At 39.4% G+C, this 22,910-nt stretch overlaps 1 protein-coding gene across 1 annotated transcript in view; it reads right to left on the bottom strand.

Moving 5' to 3' along the window:
• Positions 1–5,141: 5,141 nt before the first annotated feature.
• CERK (ceramide kinase) overlaps positions 5,142–22,910 on the bottom strand; it is a gene marked incomplete at its 5' end in the record, with an annotated part of 31,047 nt that continues 13,278 nt past the window's right edge. Inside the window, 7 exons of the mRNA XM_010152157.1 lie at positions 5,142–5,733; positions 6,913–7,121; positions 10,137–10,339; positions 14,515–14,585; positions 17,227–17,332; positions 18,131–18,283; positions 19,625–19,702. Coding sequence (XP_010150459.1) covers positions 5,634–5,733; positions 6,913–7,121; positions 10,137–10,339; positions 14,515–14,585; positions 17,227–17,332; positions 18,131–18,283; positions 19,625–19,702 — 920 coding nt within the window. The remainder of the gene's footprint in view (positions 5,734–6,912; positions 7,122–10,136; positions 10,340–14,514; positions 14,586–17,226; positions 17,333–18,130; positions 18,284–19,624; positions 19,703–22,910) is intronic.

Genomic DNA, 22,910 nt, shown 5'->3' with positions numbered 1-22,910 from the left:
CTTTTTCACAGCAGTGTTACAGGACAGATTTATCCCAGACGAGTGAAATTTCCTAAGGCAGGGCAGACAGCAATGACATCCCAAAACCCCAGCAATTTACACTGGTGCAGTGCAATGTTTTGTGAGTGGTAGGGTGAGTTGGACTGCTGAGTCTGCACAGCCCCAGACCTTTTCATATTCCTGCTCACCTCATCCCCCTTCTGCACTAGTCCATCCAGAGGAAGCATTACTGCCTGCTGTTCCCACCATAACAGCCTCGGGATGGACTCCTCTGAGCACAGCCGGTCTGCGCTTCCTCCCCTCGCTCACCTTCCTCCACCAAGCCTGTGAACTCTTTTAGGCAGGAAAAAGTATAAATTCTTCTGTCAGCTCAGAGCTTTGCCTACACACAGAGGAGAACAAACACAGTCGGCTGTTCCGGTGAGAGAATACGCCCATGTTTACTCTTTGCTGATCCTGCTACTAACATGCTGGGGATTTTCTGCAAGCCTTTAGCAGGAAATTGTGAGCACAGCAATGCCTGGGTGTTCAGGTTTTGCCTCTTTTCCCTATAAAATTCCAGAATTATGAGACAAAATGGAAAGGGAAGGCTCCAACCACCTGAGAGCTACTTATTTTGAGTTGATTATTCTTGGACAAGGGGCAGGGCAGCATCTACCAGCAGTGTAACTCTCAGAGTAGTTATTTATCTTATAGGCATTGCTGAGGGGAGAGATCTACTCTAAATGCATCCATCAGAGCTGCAGACAGCATCCTGTGAAAACACGGTATCCAGAAACCAGCAGCATCTGGTTTGATTGAAGACGTTATGCAGATGCTCATTCCTTTTTGACGGAACCCTGTCAATACCGGCTTCTCTTGCTAGAGAGCCCCTTCTTCAGCGCTCAACAGAAATCAGCTTCAAGCAGTTTCTCGTGGTATCGACTTGTGCTCGAGTATTGTGAGGGTTGCCTTCTCTGTCTGAATATTGATACTGTTTAGGCAAACAGAAGCCTCAGAGGGAACACGCATAGGTAGGGAATTTCCCCCAAGGCAACGAGCTGTTCTCTGTGCCCACCAAGGACAGAGCAAGCACACTTAAACGCAGCAAGACAGATCCAGTTAGGTGAGTAACCAAAGTTTTCTACCTATAAAAATCTTCAAGCAATCCCTCCTAACGGCTAAATTGCTTTGCAGACTACACATCACTGGGAGCGCAGAAGAACAGGTTACACAAACACCCACCAGGAACGACATGGGTATTCCTGCACGCAGTCATTCTCTGCGGGAATGTTCCCCCATGTTACAAGGTCTGCGGGGCAAACCTTCAGCTGGGGTGAGCTGCCAGCCCACCCTAACCTCAGCTGTGCTGAAGCACTGATCTGCACTTCTTGCTGCCCCATCGCCCCTTTCCTGAAATACAGCTGCAAAAGATGAACATGAAAAATGAGTATTTGGCAGATTAAACTGAACAGTCATTTCAGAACGCTGCATTTCGCTACAGGAAGGTGCTTTTACATTTCTCCTTCAACACCTCTTCTAGCAATACTGCGATTTTGGTAAAGTTTGTGAGCGGAGGGACAGAGCATGACCCAAGACTTTTTCCTAAATATGTCTTCACAACAATGATAAAGCTTTTGTTCTGTCTACCAGCTGTAAATAGTCAAGCTTCTAGCAATCTACTCAAACCCTTAGTAACAGCTTTACTGTGCAGTTAAAGTACCCACATCTGGACAATGCTAACGACTACAAAACCCGTATTTTGTGTTCCTGTTTCTTATTTTTCTTCTTTTTGAAATTTGTTTTGCAGTTGTTCTCTTTCATCCTTTCCAGAAGTGGTCTCCATGGATTTTTCAATTTGCATAATTTCTGTTATTCTTTCAGTATTTTCCCTTTATGAATAACTATTTTCCCCTTCTACTTTGTTCCTGTTCTATGCTACTGAAGTCTTCTTTACATGCAGAAAAAAAGGCAAAAAACCTATTCATTTTATTTATTGCTGGAGGATTTCTATGAAATAAGGCACAAAATTGCACTTTAGGTGAAATAGCTACCAAGAGCAAGTCACCCTTTCAGACATGTAAGGGTCTTAAACGACCAAACACCTTTTGAAGGCAACCTCTCGCTGGCAATTTTTGTAGGTACGTATTAGGAATCATTTCTAAACAGTAGGAAATGGAATAAAAAAAAAAAAATTGTTAATCCTTTACTGCAGAGGATTTGAAAGGCATGACTGATTGCAGAACAAATGCCCCACCCCCTTCTAATTAATGGGACTAGTCACACATTAATTGAGAACAGGCATAAGCCTTCGCAAGATTTACATCACGCGCATGTCAGTGGGTAAGCCAGGAGTCTGGGGAGACTGTCACTGTGCTATGGACGAATTCATTTACTGCAACTTCAACACCAGTTAGAAACTATTTAATTTACTTAACTATCCTGTTGAAAATGTGAAATAAGAGCAACGTGGCTAATGAGAATAAAAATTAGTAATTCCTATTACTCATTTTCTGCCTTTGCTGATTAGTATTTTTGGGCTGTTGCCACCCTGTACGGTTAAACTGGTAGAGTCTTGCCAATAACATATTTTAAACAGTGCAACAAGCATCTGCATAATTTAAAAAGTACATCTTTTTAAGTCACATAACCTACACTTATTTTTGTGGCAACTGAAGTACAAAACTCATGGCATAATACATATTTAATGCTTCTCAGAACAGTAGTTTCCTTTCACTTTTTGGAAGTTAGATTTTTTTCCATGCTAAATAACTCTAAATATGTGCATTATAACTAAGTTTCTTCTCTCCCTTCAATCTTCAGTTTGCCTTGGTAGAGCTGCTCAGTTTTTGTGTAATGCAGCCTCACTCATCATTCTTCCTTCACTCTCGGTGTTTGTCCACACTCACACTGGCTACAAAGCTGTGGTCAGTCCAAACAGAAGCTTATGAATTACTTCCACCTAGTTTCAGCTGTCCACAGTTACACTGAGCACACTACTGCCAGATTTCTGCCAAACCAAGGTCGATTTCTTTTTCAAATCAAGCTGTGGAAAGAAGGGAATAGACCGTATTGCTGTATGACACAATTTTATTTTTTCAAAGAAATGCCCTAGTGTCATAAAACAGGACACATTTTCTAATCTTGAAGCCAGCAAGATTGGGAAAAAAAGAAAAAAAAAAATCAAACACTGTTTTCCTATACATAATTTTCCACAACGAGACTACATTCAACCCTAGAATTAAAAGGTAAGCGGACATTACTTACGCAGCTCTCTTCTTAAAGATAACCCGGACATGGCATACAACTCGCGTATGGTGCCTTGCTGGCGTAATATGCTACAAATAGAGTTATTCCAATGCAACTATGCAGCTTTATCATCTAAGACCTATTCATCATATTAGGCTGCAACACCTTCATTATTTACTTCACACTTTGTTATCCTGCAACAGAACAATCCCTCTCTCCTGACGGCTTGTTTCTCAGAAAGGGGGTGCTCACCATGGCTTCCTTTGGAAACACCAAGCCCTCAGTTTCGGATATTAAAAATATTCAAAGCATTTCATGTACATTCACAACGAGATCAAGCCTCCGTTTTTCAAGTAAGGGCCTCATGACTCGCTAGTAAACTAAGGGAACGAGCTGGTGAGTATTTACTCCTGTTCTCCTTTATGAGAACGTGATCTGGATAGCTGTAATCCCTCATAAATGCCCCCGTTTGCTGGCAAGCCAAATGTGCCACACCATATCCTGCGCCGCAGTTATAGCGGCTCGACAATATTCATGGACAGAGCACGGTAACTGTGGAACTTTTTAAACAAACAATACTTTCAAAAAATATCTGCATTTGCAGAACTGCATCATCTCATTTTCAATGGGATTCTTAGTTCAAAAGTACTATTTCACTTATTAAACATGGCTTTAAAAACACAGTATGCACAACACTTGTGTTACAAGCGTCTGAAAAACGTTGGATCAATGAACGTTTCTACTCGTGTTAATAAGGAAAGTAAGCAGCAGTACCTTTGGAAAAGTATTCAAGTATTTCACTGAAATACATAACGGAACTACAGAACACAGATCCTAAACTTTGCATGACTGTACCTGAAGCAATTATCACTTGCAAGTGCTTTTTGTCATGTAGCACAATATGAATAAAACTTTGTAGCAAAGATACAGAACACCATTTTGGTAATACACAAAACTGGAATGTAAATAACTTCAATAGGAAAAAACAAACTTCCACGTATAACAATTTTCAAGTGCTTCAGTAATAAAATGGCCAGTCACCATGGCTTACAGAGACCAAACACATGAGACATGAAACTAATACAAGCTGAATGACAGAAGTGCCAATAAATATGCATGAACAGAGAGTCATGAGCTATTTGGATGCAAAAACCCCTCAGATGCAGTAAGCTTTAAAGAGAATTGCACACTTAGAAGACAGCAGAGGCTAACTTCTGCTCCTCAAACAGGAATAAATCTGTACAAGAGGAGCAAGATTTAGCTTCAAGCCTACACACAGAACATGTATGTGCCACAATACACAAATAATCACTCCATAGCTATACAAGATAGTCTAATGTTTTTTGCTATAAAAACAAATCAGCACAGTGAATTAATGATTGATCAGAAGCCAGTTTCTTCCCTTGAGTTCACAGAACAAGTTAGTTTGTTTCATATTTAAATAAAAATATTTTAAAAACTTTCAATCATCAAATCATATTTTTAAACTTGACATTCCAACATCTTATTCTGCAAAGACATGTCAGTGTATGTATTAGAACTGTGTACTGAAGAGGGAAGCTTTTCGTATGTTAATTTTAGAGATATTAAAAAAATAATATTTGCTGGTGTTTAGGAAGATATTTATATTTTCCTCTGCCTGTGCCTTTCTGACATTACATAAGTGTCTCTGAGTTGCTTGCAAGACATTTCATTTGCAGTACGTGGTATTTGGTATCATCCAAACAGTCATAAAACCCTTTAGAATCCCAAAATTCATCACGCAAGGAAGCCTTCATAAACAGGATATATAGGATAAGGTATGATCTGTATACAGATGTGCTTTTATTTTTCAAAGCATTTCTAAACTCTTATTGTTATTACTTAAAGCCAGGAATGTGTGTTTGAATTGCATTGATAAGTTGCAAGTTACAGTCAGAATTACAAAATGAAAGATTGTACTAAAAAAAGATGCAAATGACAACACTGTTGTCCAGCATTTAAGCCACATGCAACTAAGTAACACTCCCAGCAGAAAATGTCTTCCCAGACACTGAAAATACCTTGTTTTGATATCCTGGTTTGATGGCAATGGAAAGTGCAATGTTTCATAACATTAAGGTATTATTGCAAAACAGCTGCTAAATTAGCTCTCTAGAAAAGCACAGAGAATTTATCAGTCATCATGAATACATATACACCAACCCTCTCTTTCCCAAGATAACTTAAATTACATTGCTCCAAGATATTTTAATGATTACACTGTTTTGTAAAAAAATGACATAACGCAATAAGATGTCTAAAAATGGTACTGAAGCCATCAAAAAAATTAAAGTTTTAAAACACTTGTCAATTTGACTAAAATGCATATTTACTCAATTTCCTTGAGCTTTTATTTTTTCTTCTCCCCACTGGAGGAACAATGTCTATAGTAATTGTTCAATGCTACTCTGGCTGTAGGCAGCTTCATCTTGACAATTTTCCTCGATTCCCCTTGCAAATAGTTTCATTAACTGGCAGTGAACCCTGAAAAATATGGAAATCAATTAAGAAACAGATGGTTACTACATATTAAATTCTAATAATCCATGAATTTCAAGCAGCTGGACAAAGTTCCTTGCTCCAGACTACAGAAGCCATGCTTGCATTCTTGATACAATCTTCCTCTGCAAGAAGGCTGGATGCTTTCATCTATCCATCACTAATGTTACTCCTCTTTTCCACACAAAAAGTTCTATAGATCACTTAGATAAGCTGAGCTTATAACAATACACAACATCTATAAAAGAAGTAAGTATGACTTCAAAGGTAGGGTCTTCTATCTACCCTTGGGGGTACTGGTGGATGAAAAGCTGAACATGAGCCGGCAGTGCGCGCTGGCAGCCCAGAAAGCCAACCATATCCTGGGCTGTATCCAGAGAAGTGTGGCCAGCAGGTCGAGGGAGGGGATTCTCCCACTCTGCGCTGCTCTTGTGAGACCCCACCTGCACTACTGTGTCCACCTCTGGGGCCCCCAACATCAGAAGGATATAGACTGGTTGGAACGAGTCCAGAGGAGGCCACGAAGATGCGCAGAGGGCTGGAGCACCTCTCCTATGGGGACAGGCTGAGAGAACTGGGCTTGTTCAGCCTGGAGAAGAGAAGGCTCCGGGGAGACCTTACAGCACCTTCCAGTACCTGAAGGGGCTCCAAGGAAGCTGGGGGGGACTTTTTACAAGGGCCTGTAGTGACAGGACAAGGGGGAACGGGTTTAAATTGAAAGCAGGGACGTTTAGATTAGATATCAGGAAGAAGTTCTTCCCGGAGAGGGTGGTGAGGCACTGGAACAGGCTGCCCAGAGAAGCTGTGGATGCCCCATCCCTGGAAGTGTTCAAGGCCAGGCTGGATGAGGCTTTGAGCAACCTGGTCTAGGGGAAGGTGTCCCTGCCCACGGCAGGGGGGGTGGAACTAGATGATCTTTAAGGTCCCTTCCAACCCAAACCATTCTATGATTCTATGATCTATCTCAGAGTGATCATTTACATTATACATAGTTACAGTATTCTCTGGAAAGAACTCAAAAAAGTAACAACAAAATTAATATTACTAGACAACTCAAATTTGCAATGCAGAGGCACCTTTTTGTGATGTCTTTATCAGCATCTTTAAAAATCAATCAAAAAGCTTAATGTTTTCTGGCACATGAAGAGAAAAATCGATGCTTACCTCACTTCAATTGCTGAACTGTCCAGGGTTTCTCCATCACAATTCCAGGTGCTATTAGCAATATTACAGCAACAAGCTGGATGATCTCTGCAGAACTGGCCAAAACGTTTCTTTCCTATGTCCGTGACATTGCTTTCATTGTCTTCTGAAAGCTTTGATGTAAATTGAAAACTCTTCACCCGATAAACATCTACAAATGAGAAGTCAAACTACAAAGAAAATAATAAATCAAAACAGGCAATTACAATTAGTTAAATATATCTGATATGTAAAGCAACTGAGCAGGCAGCATTTTGTATTCAAGAAAGTCTCTCTAATCCAATTTTCTAGAGAAGCTCACCTGAGGCATAGTGTGATTTTTGTTCTGAAAGAACCACACAAGTCAAACAATAGAGCCAAAAATGGAATCTCACTTTTCAAAGGTCCTCTTCAAGTAGCTGCAATACAGCCACCTTATAAAGCAGGGCCTGAGATTATGAGTAAATGGGGTATAAAACCTATTAAAAATACCCTATTAAAACTATTATAATAAGGAATTTAAATCAGAAAGGTTTGGTCTGGATCTTTTTATCATCCACAGGACTTGTTTAACCACAGTCCTTAAGATATACAGGTTTTTCTGAAAGCAGTGTGCTTCTGCATTTGGAACAGTGACCTGAAATTGACAATTCCAGGGCAGTGTGATCACATCACAGAGCTAGATGTATAGGAAAATAAGACGGGAAGGCAATTTTACTACATTACAACTAAATAAAAATAATTTTAACTAGTTAATTCAGCTAGAAAGTGTAGGAAAATTATGAGATTGTTCCTATAACAGAAGTTGCAGATTTACACTTCAATATTGTACACATGCTTTAAAACAGGCTTGGTAAATTAAAGGAACAGTCCAATTAGAGAGTGCCCCCCACCTGCCCTGAAAGCAATAACTGATATGGGCTTAAGCATTTAGCAAGCTGTAGTAAATACAGGCGTGTCATTTAGCAAAGGCAAAGGAGTATGTCTGTGTGCATCTGTGGGAGGGGATGGCAAGGAAACAAAAATGAATAAAGAAAAATCATAGAATCTTAGAATTGTTTGGGTTGGAAGGGATCTTAAAATATCATCTAGTTCCAAAATGAATAAAGAAACTGTTTACCCATGAACTAGTCTGTATTGATGTACAGTCACCTGTTTCCTCCTTCTTCTTTTCACATTTTCTTAAGTTTTCAAACAGGGTTTCCCACTGTTATGGTAGACACTATCCTGGGGTGAGGACACAGGCACAATCCTGCATGTGACCTACACTGCACAACCAACATATCCCAGAGAAAAACGGGGAAGCACTGGAAGGGGCATAACCACAGTGGCAATCACAAAAAGCATCAGAGTTGAAGGGACCTCCGAGGTCTCCAGTTTTCCCAGCTTTTAACCATAAACAAACCGTGAAGTTGTCAAACTCTGCACTTGGAAGCGGCAGCTTATGGGTACAATGAGGCTCCCTAAGCAGTGTGCTAGTCCGAACAGCCTAGTTGCAGAAACCTGGTAACCATGACTGCAGAGAGTCACCCATGAACACTCCCATGTCTCAAGTCTAAGGAGAACATAGTCTCCTGATAAATGTTGAAGCCAATTTGAAAGGTAGCCAGGGAAGGCCTCAAATAATCAAAACTATCAAGGGATCAGTGAGAGTGGGAAGGAGTGAAGGGGAGAAGGGAGACCAAGAACAGCATGAAAGAGGAATACACACACACACACACAATGTCCCCAGGAACGGTAATGAGGAAATACAGGAAAGATCTATACTAATTCCTCTACAGAGGAGGAAGAATAGCATCATAAACAAGTGAGATTTATTACTGCTTTTATAACTAGATATGACATTATGCATTAGATACGCAGCCCTGAGGAGAAGGACTTGGGGGTACTGGTGGATGAAAAGCTGAACATGAGCCAGCAGTGTGCGCTGGCAGCCCAGAAAGCCAACCATATCCTGGGCTGTATCCAGAGAAGTGTGGCCAGCAGGTCGAGGGAGGGGATTCTCCTCCTCTACTCTGCTCTCGTGAGATCCCACCTGCAGTTCTGCATCCAGCTGTGGAACCCTCAACATAAGAAGGATATAGACGGGTTGGAGCGAGTCCAGAGGAGGCCACAAAGATGCTCAGAGGGCTGGAGCACCTCTGCTATGGGGACAGGCTGAGAGAGTTGGGCTTGTTCAGCCTGGAGAAGAGAAGGCTCCGGGGAGCCCTTATTGCCCCTTCCAGTACCTGAAGGGGCTACAAGGAAGCTGGGGGGGGACTTTTTGCAAGGGCCTGTAGTGACAGGACAAGGGGTAACGGGTTTAAATTGAAAGTGGGGAGGTTTAGATTAGATATCAGGGAGAAGTTCTTCCCGGAGAGGGTGGTGAGGCACTGGAACAGGTTGCCCAGAGAAGCTGTGGATGCCCCATCCCTGGAAGTCTTCAAGGCCAGGCTGGATGAGGCTTTGAGCAACCTGGTCTAGGGGAAGGTGTCCCTGCCCATGGCAGGGGGGGTGGAACTAGATGATCTTTAAGGTCCCTTCCAACGCAAACCATTCTGTGATTCTGTGATTAGTGCATTGTTCAGGTAATTTCCAAACATCTTAACAATATCAGATTGTGACAAATATTAAATGTGTGTGTTCACAGCCATAGTTCTGGTTTCACTAGATATTACAATCCAAAGTAGTGGTCAATCTCTTCCCTTGTCGTTTACGCCGACACCTACAACATACGCAAGGAATATCCTTGTCACATGTATTAAAATTCTGCTAAAAGCCTGCAGTTTACAACTGGATTACAGTTCTGGTAACTTTCTTCTAAACCACATTTTTATACAGTTTATAAGAAGTGATTCATTATTCTCCACTACATCTTCTACCTCAGTTACATTATACTGCTGTGAGCAGATTTTCATAACAAAGACATGGGGGCACAGTTTGGTAGTATCACTTTAAATGTTGTCCAAAGCACAAATATGTGGAAAATGTTATGAAAAATAATTCAATTAGCACAAAATGAATTTTTTTTAGAATACTATGGCTAAAGACTTGACTTAGCTAAAATTATTTTTTTTTTTAAAAATGGTACACATGCTGAGATAATGTCACCCAAAAAGTATAAACTTTTTTTTTTTTTAAACTTCTTTGTAGATGTTCTTTTCTCATATAAAGATACCAGTAAGTACAATGACTCTGGAGAATTTACGGCCACAGGCAATACACACCTGATCATCTTGGTTTGTGTGTCTCACAAGGTACCGTAGGAAATCAAACCTGGAGCATTTACGAACTAGAATGAGGTCAGCTGAACCATCCGCCAAATGAGCTGCTGGTGAAAGACCTTGTGGACTCCGTGGACAGGCACAGCTCATATTTACTGCATTGATGGCTAGAAATTTCCCTTTAATAACCTTCCATTCTTCACCTTCTGAAACATCAATAAAGGCATGAGATGGGTTATTACGTAATCTACTCACAAGAACACTAAGTAAGCACTCTTGGCAACTTTTCAAAACAAGTTTTTACTGGGCATATTCACGTACTGCCATTACCTATCTCAAATAAACTGCATTTTAAAAAAAAAATCTGCTTTCCTTATACTAACAGAGAAAGTTGCTTTCTCCCCTCAGAGGCTGTGCTCATCTACTAAAACTGCCCACCATTTCTGAGAGACGCATGTCAAATTCAGGATCACTGCTATTTGGGTAAACCCACAAAGCCTTAGGCAGGGGCAAGTCAGAGGCAAGTTACAACTCCTGTAGCGTGACAGTTCAGGGGATTTTTAACTCAAAATTTTATTCTTGCTTTTCAACATGTTAAATAAACAATAATGCAAAGACAGTGGTTTAGTATTTGGTGTCCAAATCAATATTCCTCCTTTGCCTCAATGCCACAAATTATATTTAAAAAAAACATTCTGTTGGAGATTAGACCTAGACTGAGTTTAAATGTGTGATGGCCTCAATAATATCAAGAGAAGAGACAAAAATAGATTTAAAAATGCCTTTGCATTTTCAGTTTACACAAAATTGCCGCCTTCACTACAACAAGAGAAAGCCATAAAGCAGCCCTAACACTCCTCCTCCCAATACAGATGGACTCATATTTCAATTGAATTCCCCAGAAGTGATACCACACATGGTTCATAGTCTGCAGTTCAGGACTGAAGCCCCCATTGTTGACATTGGGGGTAAAATTAAGGAATAAACAAAAAAAATGATAAAATTTGTTTATATAAACTTGTTAAATTTTGATCATCAAACCACAGCAAGGTAGTGGTTTTGAGGTATATTAACTGGTACAGTTGGAAATCCAACATCAGCTATTTTCAAAGTGCTGCTTTGATGGGATTAAAGATGACATTTATGCTATATATTTCATGTCCTGAAATTCGGATATTCTTTAATGTATTAGTTTAGGAACTTCACATTTACTTTAGAGAATCATTATCACAATTGTCTAGGGAATTTTAGACCTAAAGCCTATGATGCATTCATTTTGAATCAGGCTCTTCCAAGCTTTATACATCAGAAGAAAAAAAAGTTTAGAAAGTATTCTTTAGTTGCTCTTTGAACTTCTCTCACTTTCTTGAATTTTTGTTCATTGGGACTTCTTACTATCCACTCTTCAGTAACAAAACCAAGAAAAACAGAATTCCAGGAAAAATAAAGTAGGATTATGATGTGACAAGACTTAAAGGAAACTAGAAACTTTATTCTTTTTCCATATAGACTATTCTCTATCTCCTGATAAACAAATCAGTAATAACAAGGAAAAATGGAGCTCTTAAATTCAACGTTTTCACATCATTTGCCAGAGTGGTTTTAGTATTGCTTGCTTTACTGCTGATCTATGTTTCTTTTAAACAGGACATTACAGAAAAATAATTTAAATCAGATTCAAAAAGTGTATCTTGAGAGATGAGAAAGAGTTAAATGTCAAACTACAGAATGACTTCGTTCAGGCTGCAGACAAATGACAAGGCCTTGGTCTGAGATGAAGGTAACTGAACAGAATATAAGAAACTACTGGAACTGGAAACATCTGTGTCCAGATCTATACAAATGCTTATTTGCAAGAAAATCAGGCACTTCCTGATACACAAACAACAAAATGAAAACAACACCCTTTACTCAATAATGCTTTTGTTGTTTAGCTGAGAAGCATTAATAATTTAGCTTATAGCGTGTCTAGATATATGTTAGCTTTTGAAGTATGCACTTCGTAATAAATAAGTCTCAAATTACTTAAGGTAGAACGCTTATGTACGTTACTGTAATAAAATGGTACTTTTCCACCAGATGAAAACATTCAGTACAAATTTCAGCATGTTACTCAAAAAAGCTTCGCTGTTCAAGTAAGAAGAAAGTGAGGGTATTTATCATGTTTTAAACTACCAACTGTTTTCATAACCATTCTGCAGGGTGCATCACCAATAGCACAGATTATTTGCCCAAAATATCTTTCGTACAGTAGAGCAATCATAAGTAGGGAGAGCATAAACAACGCTTGCATCAACTGTCTATTGTGTACATATACTGCAAGTTGCTGAAATCAGTGTAAAATACTAACAAGTTTACTCAGCACATGCACGTGGACTTCTGCACAACACAAAGAAATAGGCTCAGAGGCAGGCAACGCAAGCATCCTTCTCCAAAATATCTTTCGTACAGTAGAGCAATCATAAGTAGGGAGAGCATAAACAACGCTTGCATCAACTGTCTATTGTGTACATATACTGCAAGTTGCTGAAATCAGTGTAAAATACTAACAAGTTTACTCAGCACATGCACGTGGACTTCTGCACAACACAAAGAAATAGGCTCAGAGGCAGGCAACGCAAGCATCCTTGCCAACCAACACTTATCTGGACTGTACACAAACCAAGCAGGCACAGCGAGGGAGTCAGCCAATACACCCTGCTGAGTAAAAAGCTCATCTGAGATGGCGATTTAAAAGTCTTTTATTGCAAATCAAAAGTAGCCGATTGTTATTGTTTGCTTACCAGTACTGAAGGGTGACTGGACTGCAAAGAAAGCCAGCTACTGGAAGCAAAATGGATTTAAGTAAACGATGTCCTACATAATCAGCTGCTTAATGTCTTGTGCAATGCTGGCTACACCAGTCTTGACTGCTTACTAAGCTGTAGCTTTCTTCCACCTCTGCTCCTCTGATGCACCAAAACTAACAAAATTGCAGGTTTTGAAAAACACACCAAACCCTAGACACAATAAAACAATACCAAACATAACCACCCCACAAACAAAACCAAGGTTGGCAATTTCTAACCAGTTATTTCTCAAACAAGCACATTTTTTCTTACAAAAAAACGCCTGCTATCAGATTTACCTCCTTAGAAAATATTATGTAAAGCAATTTTTTTAGCTGAATCTGAGCATAAATGAAAACAACTCAAGAAATACTCCAATCTGGCCATCTGTTGACTATATCAAAGATCTGAAAGCAGTACCTGGAATGGAAGCACTATAACATCAGGATGTGTAACAGGAATTCAAGTTGGCATGGAAATCTATATACAGCCTTTATGCTACCAGTGAATCTCTATAGTCTGATGATACTTTTTTTTGCTAGGAAATGGCTAGGACCTGGCACAGATACTGTGCAAAACAACTGTGATTATAAGATAATCTAGGCTATAATGACCAATGTTTGTGTCAAGAAAATTACAGTTTTATGCACTGGGCTCTACAAAAAAAAGGAAAAAAAAATGTAAAAGCAGAAGCAAGCTGAAAAAAACCATCATGGGAAGGCTGTCTGCTGTTTTAAGAGGGGCTTATCCAAGACTACAAACTGAGACCAGAGGTGAAATTTGGCCAATTAAATCTGTCGATCTTACCCCAGCAAGGCCAAGTGTATCAGCATCAGTGCTTCCCATTAGGATGTAGTAGTCAGAAAGATACAACTAGGAGGATGACTACACAAAATCCAGTATATTAACAGTTGTTTTAACAGAAGGTAGGGAGAGTTATGCCCATAAAAAATAAATTCATGGAAGTGTGCGTAGCGGTGGAACAGGGTGGGTGGGAAAGAGAATAAGGACAGCATAACTAGAGAAAGAGGAGAGAAATCTCATTTATCATTTCCGCTGATTACTGATGGGGTATTGTACAGAAATATTTAAGTTGACTATATTGGCTATTAGTTGTCCAAGTTGACTGGCTTGAAATTATTTAATAAACAGCTTTACATATGGTGAAATTTGTGTTAGCTAACACAAGTTTTTAATCCTGATCTATTCTAAGAGTTATCTTAATGAACTGCTAACTGATAAACTGTGAGATGGTATAGAAGTGAAGTCCTTCTCACAAAAACAACACAAAGTCCTAGCTTACAGAATATATCCTTCCTAAAGAAAAAAAATTAAAACATTAAATATAGAAGTAATTAGTATAGTTTTAGGAGAATTTTGAGGTTTGGGTGGAGGAGAGACCTTACATATTTTACATGAACTTTCTTTAAACAATGGATTATCTACTAACTCACAATGTTTAAAACAACTCAAAGCACATACACAAACTGATATATTCTGAAAAATAATAATTTCTATAATATTACACCATCTTACTTTTTAAGACCAATTACCTTCATGTTTTAACCCACATTCCTTGTGCTGTTCTGCCAGCCGTTGCTCACTTCTCTTGCAAATGTAACATCTGAAAACAAAAATACTATTCAGTTCCTGAAAACAAAACTGTTAGTCTGTTCAACTTTTTTGTTTCCACCCAATCATTACAAGATCTTTCCTCACCACAAGATGCAGCGTGGCACCGACAACCTTGATGTGGCATGAATGATTTGCCCTGCAGGCACAGTGCTGACAATTACTGGATGTCAGAAATAACAGCATCACAGAGACGTAAGATCACATAGGTTGGAAGGGACCTCTGATGTGGTTCAAACCTCTGCTCAAAGCATCATTTATAGGATGAGGATGTTTAGTGTCTTGTTTAGTCAAGTTTGGAATATCTACAAGGGTAGAGTCCACAAGACCTCTGGGCATCTTGTTTCAATATCTGACTGCTGTAACACTGATATACACTGACATACTGGAACCAGTCCTTCATCTCACAAGTGTTGTGGACAGGGAAAGAATCACTTCTGACCTTTTGGCTTTGTTTTTGCTTAGAAAGCTCAGTGCAAGGTAGCCTTCATTGCTGCAAGGACACACTGCTAACTCAAGTACAGCCATGGTCCACCAGCACCACAAAGCTGCTTTTGGCAGAACTGCCTTCCAGCCAGTCAGTACCGTTGCATAACACTATTTCACTCCAGGTACAAAGCATTTGCCATTCCTGAAATTCAGGAGGTTCCTATCAGCCATTTCTTCAGCTCACCAAGGTCCTTCTAAATACAACATGTAAGCCACTCCTCCCAATTTGCTTTCATCCATCAACCTGCTAAGAGTGCACTCGCTCTGCCACGTCCCAGTCATTATGTAAAGATGTTGCACAGTGTTAGCCCCAGTATCAATACCTGAGGAACACCACTAGGAATTGGCTGCCTGTTGGACTTGGTATTCACAAACTTATGTAGTCTACCCAGTTTTCCACCCATTCACTTACCTAGCCCACACCTCATCAATTCGGTTTTAAGAATACTACAGGAAATGGTACCAATGGCCTTGCTAACATCCAAGTATGTAACACTCATTGTTTCCCCCTCACCCATGGCTTGGGGACCTATAAGGCCTGGGAGCAGACTACATCAATGAAACTGGGGCAAAGGAGTAATTTTCCAGCCTCTTCTGTATCTTTTATCACTAGGTTCCCCACACCATTAAGTAGCAGGCCCACAGTTCCTTTAGCTTTTTGTTATAATTTGTATACTTGTATAATTCCTTTGTAAGAAGTAACACCCTTCACTGATTTCAACACCACCTGAGCTTTGGCTTTCTCACTTCCACCCCTGCACGTCTAGGCAATGTCTCTGTGTTCTTCCAAAGTAACCCACTCCACTCAGACCTCCTCTTCATTTCTCAGATCCTTGCTCATACAAGGTTTTCTATCATGCTTACTCAAGTTTCTGCACATCAGAATGGACTGTTCTTGTGCTTTAAGGAGGTAGCAACCAATACTCCTGGACCTCTTTGTGCTCCAGGGCAGTCTCCCATGGAATCTTGCCAAGATCCCTGAATAAACCAAAAGAAGCTCTCCTAAAGTTCAGGGTTGCAATTCCACTTTTTGCCCTGCTTATTTCTCTCAGGATTTTAAAGTCTGTAATCTCAGTCACAGCTGCCAAGACTCCTCTCAAACATTACATTCCCCATATTCTCTTCTGTTACAAGACCAGCAGAGCATTTGTCCTAGTCATCTTGTCAATCACCTGTATGATCACTGTCATCACCACACTCCAGGATTCTCCTCAACTGCTTCTGCCTAGCCCTACTGTCCTTCCAGCAATTATCAGGATGGATAAAATCCCCCACGAGGCACCAGGCACTCTTTATTTCCTGACTGACACCTGGATGACTGCTTTTTCCCTCTGGAGTTTCCCTTGCATCAAGGCATCTGATGGATCAGGTAATTGCTCCAGCTAGTATCAGAGCCCGTGACCTGTAGTATGTCAGAACAGTAACACAGCACAGTCTCAGCAGGCTCCATGTAGTTTCTGGCCAAAGATTCTGGTTCCTCTGTATCTTGCTGTGACAACTACTATAGACATGCACATATACAGAAGCTACATTCATATATAAAGAATAATAATAAATACTAGTGTGTAACTTGAAGCAGGTGAAAGAGAAAGGAACGAACACTGGGAGATTAAGGTAGGCCCCTGACTGGAGAAACAAGTGAAGATATCACAAAATTTATACAGTATAGTAGTAGTCTATACAAAAAGGCTAAATAGGCTGATTCCCAAGACAAACTTCCTCAGGACAAGCCATGCAAGCTGTTGTCATGGTACTAAAACATTCACTAAAATTGATAGATCCAATTACTATGCGAACGTCTGAGAATTTTTGAATAGTAATTTCCATTTGTAGAAGCTATGAGGCATCCAGACTTCCCATTTATTAGCAGTAACACAGCACAGTACCCTCAGCATCTTGTAACTGGGTACTGCGCTGTCATACTTCGCTTCATTTAAAACTGGGGAAGGGGGAACCAGCTAACAAAGTTCTATTACATTTTTGTTTACTGACCCAATAAAATTAGGTGTTCTCTTTAATGAGTCAATAAACTTACTATGCGCTTATCTCTTTCAGAGTAGGCGTTTTGATACTAGGACCTCTATTTATATACAGGTCTTTTCATTGAGTTCATGTCAAATATCCAGAGATAAACATTAGCTTACCCTGTTCTGCAGCTATCTTTATCTCGTGGAGATCCCAGTGTGTGTTTTGCTGGTTGAAAAGAAATTGTTCCTTCATAGTAATGATGAGAAAGAAAAGTCTTGAATCCTACATAAAAGGGGTATTAAGCAGCATTAAGCCATTATAAATCCACATTGGCAACACCTCTGCATACATCCCTTGATTGTTCCTCTCCTTGCTTCTCTAAGGACTGCAAACCAATAATTAAGCTCCCCAAGATCACAGCTCTTTCTTGTGTTTTAGATTGTAAAGGACAAGGAAATACTACACCACCCACCCAACTATTTAACATTTGCCAATAGTGTCATTACTTTGTCTGACGTCTTCAAAAGTGAGCTAAAAATTTTAGCTATACATCACTGCTCAGTCTTAAAATTGGCCTACACTACTTAAATTCTGCTTTTGCATCTTCTTTCTCTAACACAACACAAATCAAAGGTGGCAAAAAGTACTTTCCAGTAGCATAGGATTTATCTAAATATTAGCCAAATAGGCCCAATCATTTTTCTCTATCTATAATCTGTGCTGGAAGGAGGACAAAATTAACAACTCATTCCATCAGCTGAATGCCCAAGACAGAGGAGCGCCTATCTCGCTCTCTAATAGCAAGGATCAGCACAGAAAAGTACTACTTTTTAGGCAACTATCACTAGGTGACGTATATTCAACACTACCTTTAATGAGCGCACTGTTAATGTTATCCCCAAAGTTATGGAGCTTTACATAATGTGATCCAATGCACTTGGTACTACAAGGAGTTTAAAACCAGGTTCAGCCTGTTTCTGATGTTTAAAAGTTTCAGAGAAGGTTGGTTTGGAGAGAGGACATCAACTGCTCCAATATGTTTACATGCTGACAAAAGAATGTAATAATTACACAAGTTACCTGAGTAGTCATATCTCATCGGGCCCATCCACCGCTTCTTCTCACTATCTTTTAATATATCTCCATAAAAACCATAACCCAGCAATGATACACAGTACTTCAAAAACGTGTTGTTATGATGTACAGAAGAGACATCCAGAGGCTGACAATCACCTATGAAGATGAGAAGTGCAAGGTTCTATTAAGGCTTATTTTCTCTGCAGCTGCAAACGCAAGAGTAACTTTAACATTACAATTTCTTAAAAATAAAATGTTTTATTTATGTCATAACATAGATGTGATATATCCCTATGTGTTTCTTATACATGAAAAAAGGAAAAAAATAATTCTTAATACTAATTTCATTTAATATTTAAAAAGCATTAAGCACTAAGTGAGAAGAAAGAGGTCAGTATGCTAAAAATACGTAAAGAAGAATTTACACTGATTTACCATGTAGCAGCAGGAGGGACATTGTAGAAGAGATCAATGCAGTATTTGTACATCGGGAGGATACTACTTAATCCTATATGCCACAGTATCAGAGGGATGATTCAAGATGGAAGGGACCTTAGGAGGTTTCTCAAACCTCCCACTTAAAGTAGGTTCTGCTATGAGGTCAAATCAGGTTACTCTGGGCTTATTCAGACATGTCCTGAAATTCCTAAGAACAGAGAGCACACTACCTCTCATGTCCACATAGTATAAGCCTTGGAGTGGTGGTGGAATACGGGGTGGGGGCCAGTAGTGGTGGTTTTTTGGTGTTTGTTTTGGGTTTTTTTGTTCTTTTTTATTTCTGTTTCACTTTTTGCCCATTGTCTCTCATCCTTCCAACACGGACTACTGTGAAGAACCCTTTACAGAAGAGAGAAACACTCTTCAAAATCTAAATACATGTGTATATACGCATATTTAATAGGCCAGGACTTTGAGAAGTGGCAATATCAGCATCTCTACTGATGACAACATGTCAAAAAGCATTTATTGAAAAATAGCTGTTTTCCTCCCTTGTTCCTCCTCAGATATAAGACTTACAGATGGTAAAAATCTGGAACTAGCTGATAATTCCAGGCATGCAGAAAACATATTTCTGACTTGGCATGGGTGCACTGAATTGCACAGGACAATTGGGCAACTATTACAAAATGCTACTATTCAAGTGTATACTCACATGTCATAGCTTTCTCCAAGATAGACAGACAGACAGTCCAAGAACTTACGCTGCTTATTGTATTTTACTGCTATTTTCAAAAGCATGCCAGAATGCATGAAAACTTAAGCATCAGATATCAAGTTTCAAAATGTTCTGATCCCTTGAAAACAAGGAGTTAAAGTGGAGAAAGCAATTTTTAACCTCCTGTATTTCAAATCAGAGACTTAAAATCACAAACAAAAATTTCATACTTCACCTCTGCCATTATGTTCAAATTATATTTCAGAGAGAACTAAATGAAATTACTGGTTTGGGCTATTTTCCTCATTTTCATAACAAAACAGCAAATGATGACCACCCACCTACAATAATATGAAGAGCAGATGTTACTGGATCAGAAATGCCTACAGTTGAATAGCATATACAATCTGTTGATCCTGAAAAATAGAAAACTAGATATTAATGCATATCTTTTCAAAACAAGTATTAATGCCATGGTGCTCTCCAAATAAAAGCATTATGTTTCTTTGGCTTGCCCCTTTCTATTTCATGGAACAAAGTAAATACAAGGATACAAATATTATGATTTAAATTGTAACTTTTTTTCTCCCACCAATGAGTAGAATTTATTTCTCTCCATACACAGTACAAAGATTTTCACTGTATAAGCAATACAAATACAGCAGTTAGTGAAGAGAAATAAGTTAATTTACATGAAGAAATCCAGGATTAGATTACAGCTTTTGTATCAAATCAGGATGGAGGTGAAGGAAGGCATATGCTGGTTCTTTTTTGCTTAAGATTTCTTACTCATTGAGATTTCATGAAAATAGAACTTGAACAGTCTCCTGTTTTTGGGGGAGGCTGATCTAAGTTCCGGGCTGTCAACATCCTCTCCTCCTCCAGCTGTCTTTGTTACTAACTACCTCCAGGCCACTCCTCAGTCAGTCTGTCCACTCAGTATTTTAGGTGCTGTTTACAGATGGGCAATTTTCCCTGATTTCTATAAAAAACAATGTATGACCCTAATGGAGAGTTCTGATTTCTGCTCTGCAGCAGGGACTTGGAAGACAAGGCCAGATGTACTGAAACATATTTGTTGCAGCACCTAACTCCAAATTTGTCTTGTAGTTTTTTCCATCCCTTCTAGGAAGATGAATTCCTTTAAAGCCAAGGCTGGAAATCTGAAAACAAAAAATTACTTTGTCCACATACGTTCTCAGATTTGCTACTGATATATTTGATGTAGAGCAGCTCAGATACACAGTACTTAATTTCTGAGGCCTAATCAAACTGAAATAGAAAAGTAAAAATGGAGGAGTGAGTAACCACTATTTAAAATCTACTTCTGGTTCCTTCTCCCTCTGGGAACAGTCAGAGCATATAGTTATCAACAGGGACACAGAAAATGCTTTCCCCTCCGACTCACTTCTCAGGAAATGGACACCAGCTCCCTTACCTCTGAAGGGCATGAGAGACTTCTATCAAGAGAACTATGCAGATGTCAGCCACAGCAAAGAAGAAGCAGCTCCAGGAGCCAATTAAAGAGAATATAACAGAACCACAGAAAAAAAAGGAACAGTGCAACTACAGAGTTCTCTCCCTACAAGGCTGAGGTTCAAGATGGTGCAAATATATCATTACAAGTCTATACCACTGCATAGGAATCAGGATTCAATTTTTTCTCAGTATCATAAGAGACCAGGTACACATTTGAAGTTATCATGCCACATTTGGAGTGCTACAGCAGAAAATGCTAAGTACTGTTCCGATAGTGAAGCTACGCTTTACTGCCAATTATTTCAGTTTTATTTTGCCTCCTACACTCATGAATTTCAGTTAGGCAAAGAGAAAATTCTTACTACTTTTCAAAAAGAAAACCAAACAAACAGCCACTAAAAACAGCCACCAAGAGATCTGACCTCAACTTTTACTGCTGAATATACAAACCTAACATTTCATCCAACCTCTCTCATTTCTTCAAGATCTGTTGGCATTCTGCTGCTAGAATTACCTTAGTCACATTCACCTTGATGTAAGCAGAGCTTCCAACTAGTCTTACACAATAGGTGGGAGGAGGAGAGGGGAATTCACAAAAGCTGTATTTTAACACAGCTTAGGCTTATCCCCCTATACTCTTCTGCAGTCAATTAAAGGCTGATTTATCTGTTAGGCAGTTTTATAAAACTTATTTTCATTTCTATTTATTAACTAGCAAGGGAAAACTAAAATTAGGTATGAAGTCTGAAATTAATTCTAATATTCTAAACTGTGAGACTGGGGAAGACACCAACAGTGCTTACCAACTGTCAAATCACCCCTCTCAGACATGCCATTATAAACAGTAAAATATTGTGGGTGGGGTTTTTCCCCTCTCTCAGAGCTGGTAGTATGGAACAACAAAACCAGCATCACTCCTTACACACACTCAAAAAAGAATTTAACTGGTCATACCACCACACCAAGCATGAACCTATCAACACTAGTTTAAAGGTCACAAAAATGTTCATAATATCTGAGGATTTGAATCTCTTTGAACATTTCACAACCAACAGGAATTTGAGACCATTTTGGACAAAAGTTGGTTTTCTCCTTACTTTTAAATTAAGTGGGTCTTGAATAGATTTGGAATCTACTACTGCTGAAACAGCACTCTGAGTAGATGTGCACGCAAAACCCACCAAAATCTGGCTTATTTCATCAATATGAATCAGACACAGAACGCAGGATTAGAATGTAAATATAGCATGACTAACACCTCTTGATTAATAGCTTAGGATTGCCAGAGCCCTCAATTTGGGCAAGAAGGTTTTGTAGAGCATGACTCTTCACTAATGTTAGGTGGTAGATCTTGTTTGTTCTGGTTAAATTAACAGAAAAATTATATAAATACTCTGCCATAGTTTTGGGGGATTTTTAAGGGCAACAGCCTGAGTGAAGGAAAATAAAGGAGGTTTTTAGGAGTTGAACAGAACTACATGCAAATGTGAAGAAAGCAGTTAGACTGCTTGTTAACTGAGCCCTAATTTGTTAAAAAATAAAGTTCTGGTGTGGAAACTAATTTTTGCATTGGTATGCTAGACAAGAAGAAAATCAGCATGCAAGGGAAGGATTAATTTTCAGGTTAAGACACTTAGAAGTAGCTACACGTGTACATGTAACACTGCAGACTACGTCAATGCTTCCATTCTGGTCAAGGTGATCTTGTCAGGAATGCTGATGGCAGCTTGACCTTAATCGAAGGTACTCACACAGAGGCCTCAATTGAAGGGCCTTAGGAAAAAAAAGACCTGCACAAGACAGGCAGATGCAACACAAGATCTACAGGCTCTACTGACCAGACGGCCCCTAGCTATAACAGGAGTTTAGATACCTATCTAATTTGCAGACACCTAAATATAAGCATAAAAATCTGAGTATCAAGTTCAAACTGAAACTCACCCTAAGTAGAATAACTCCATTGCCTAAAATGACACCAACCATCAGTGTTCAAGTGTTGCAGATTACTCTGCCTGGCTTCCAACTGCTACTCTAGCGCAGCTTAGAGGACTAATACATTTCAGCTATGGAGGCACCATACCACCACATGTAAGCAGCTGAATCCCAAACTCAGCATCTGAAATCTCCCAGCTAAAGAAAGCTCTCATC

This window comes from Eurypyga helias, unplaced genomic scaffold (genome assembly GCF_000690775.1).
Source record: "Eurypyga helias isolate BGI_N326 unplaced genomic scaffold, ASM69077v1 scaffold4245, whole genome shotgun sequence".
Taxonomy (NCBI): Eukaryota; Metazoa; Chordata; class Aves; order Eurypygiformes; family Eurypygidae; genus Eurypyga; species Eurypyga helias.
The sequence above is the reverse complement of the archived record's forward strand: the minus strand, read 5'-3'. Positions and strand labels throughout refer to the sequence as shown.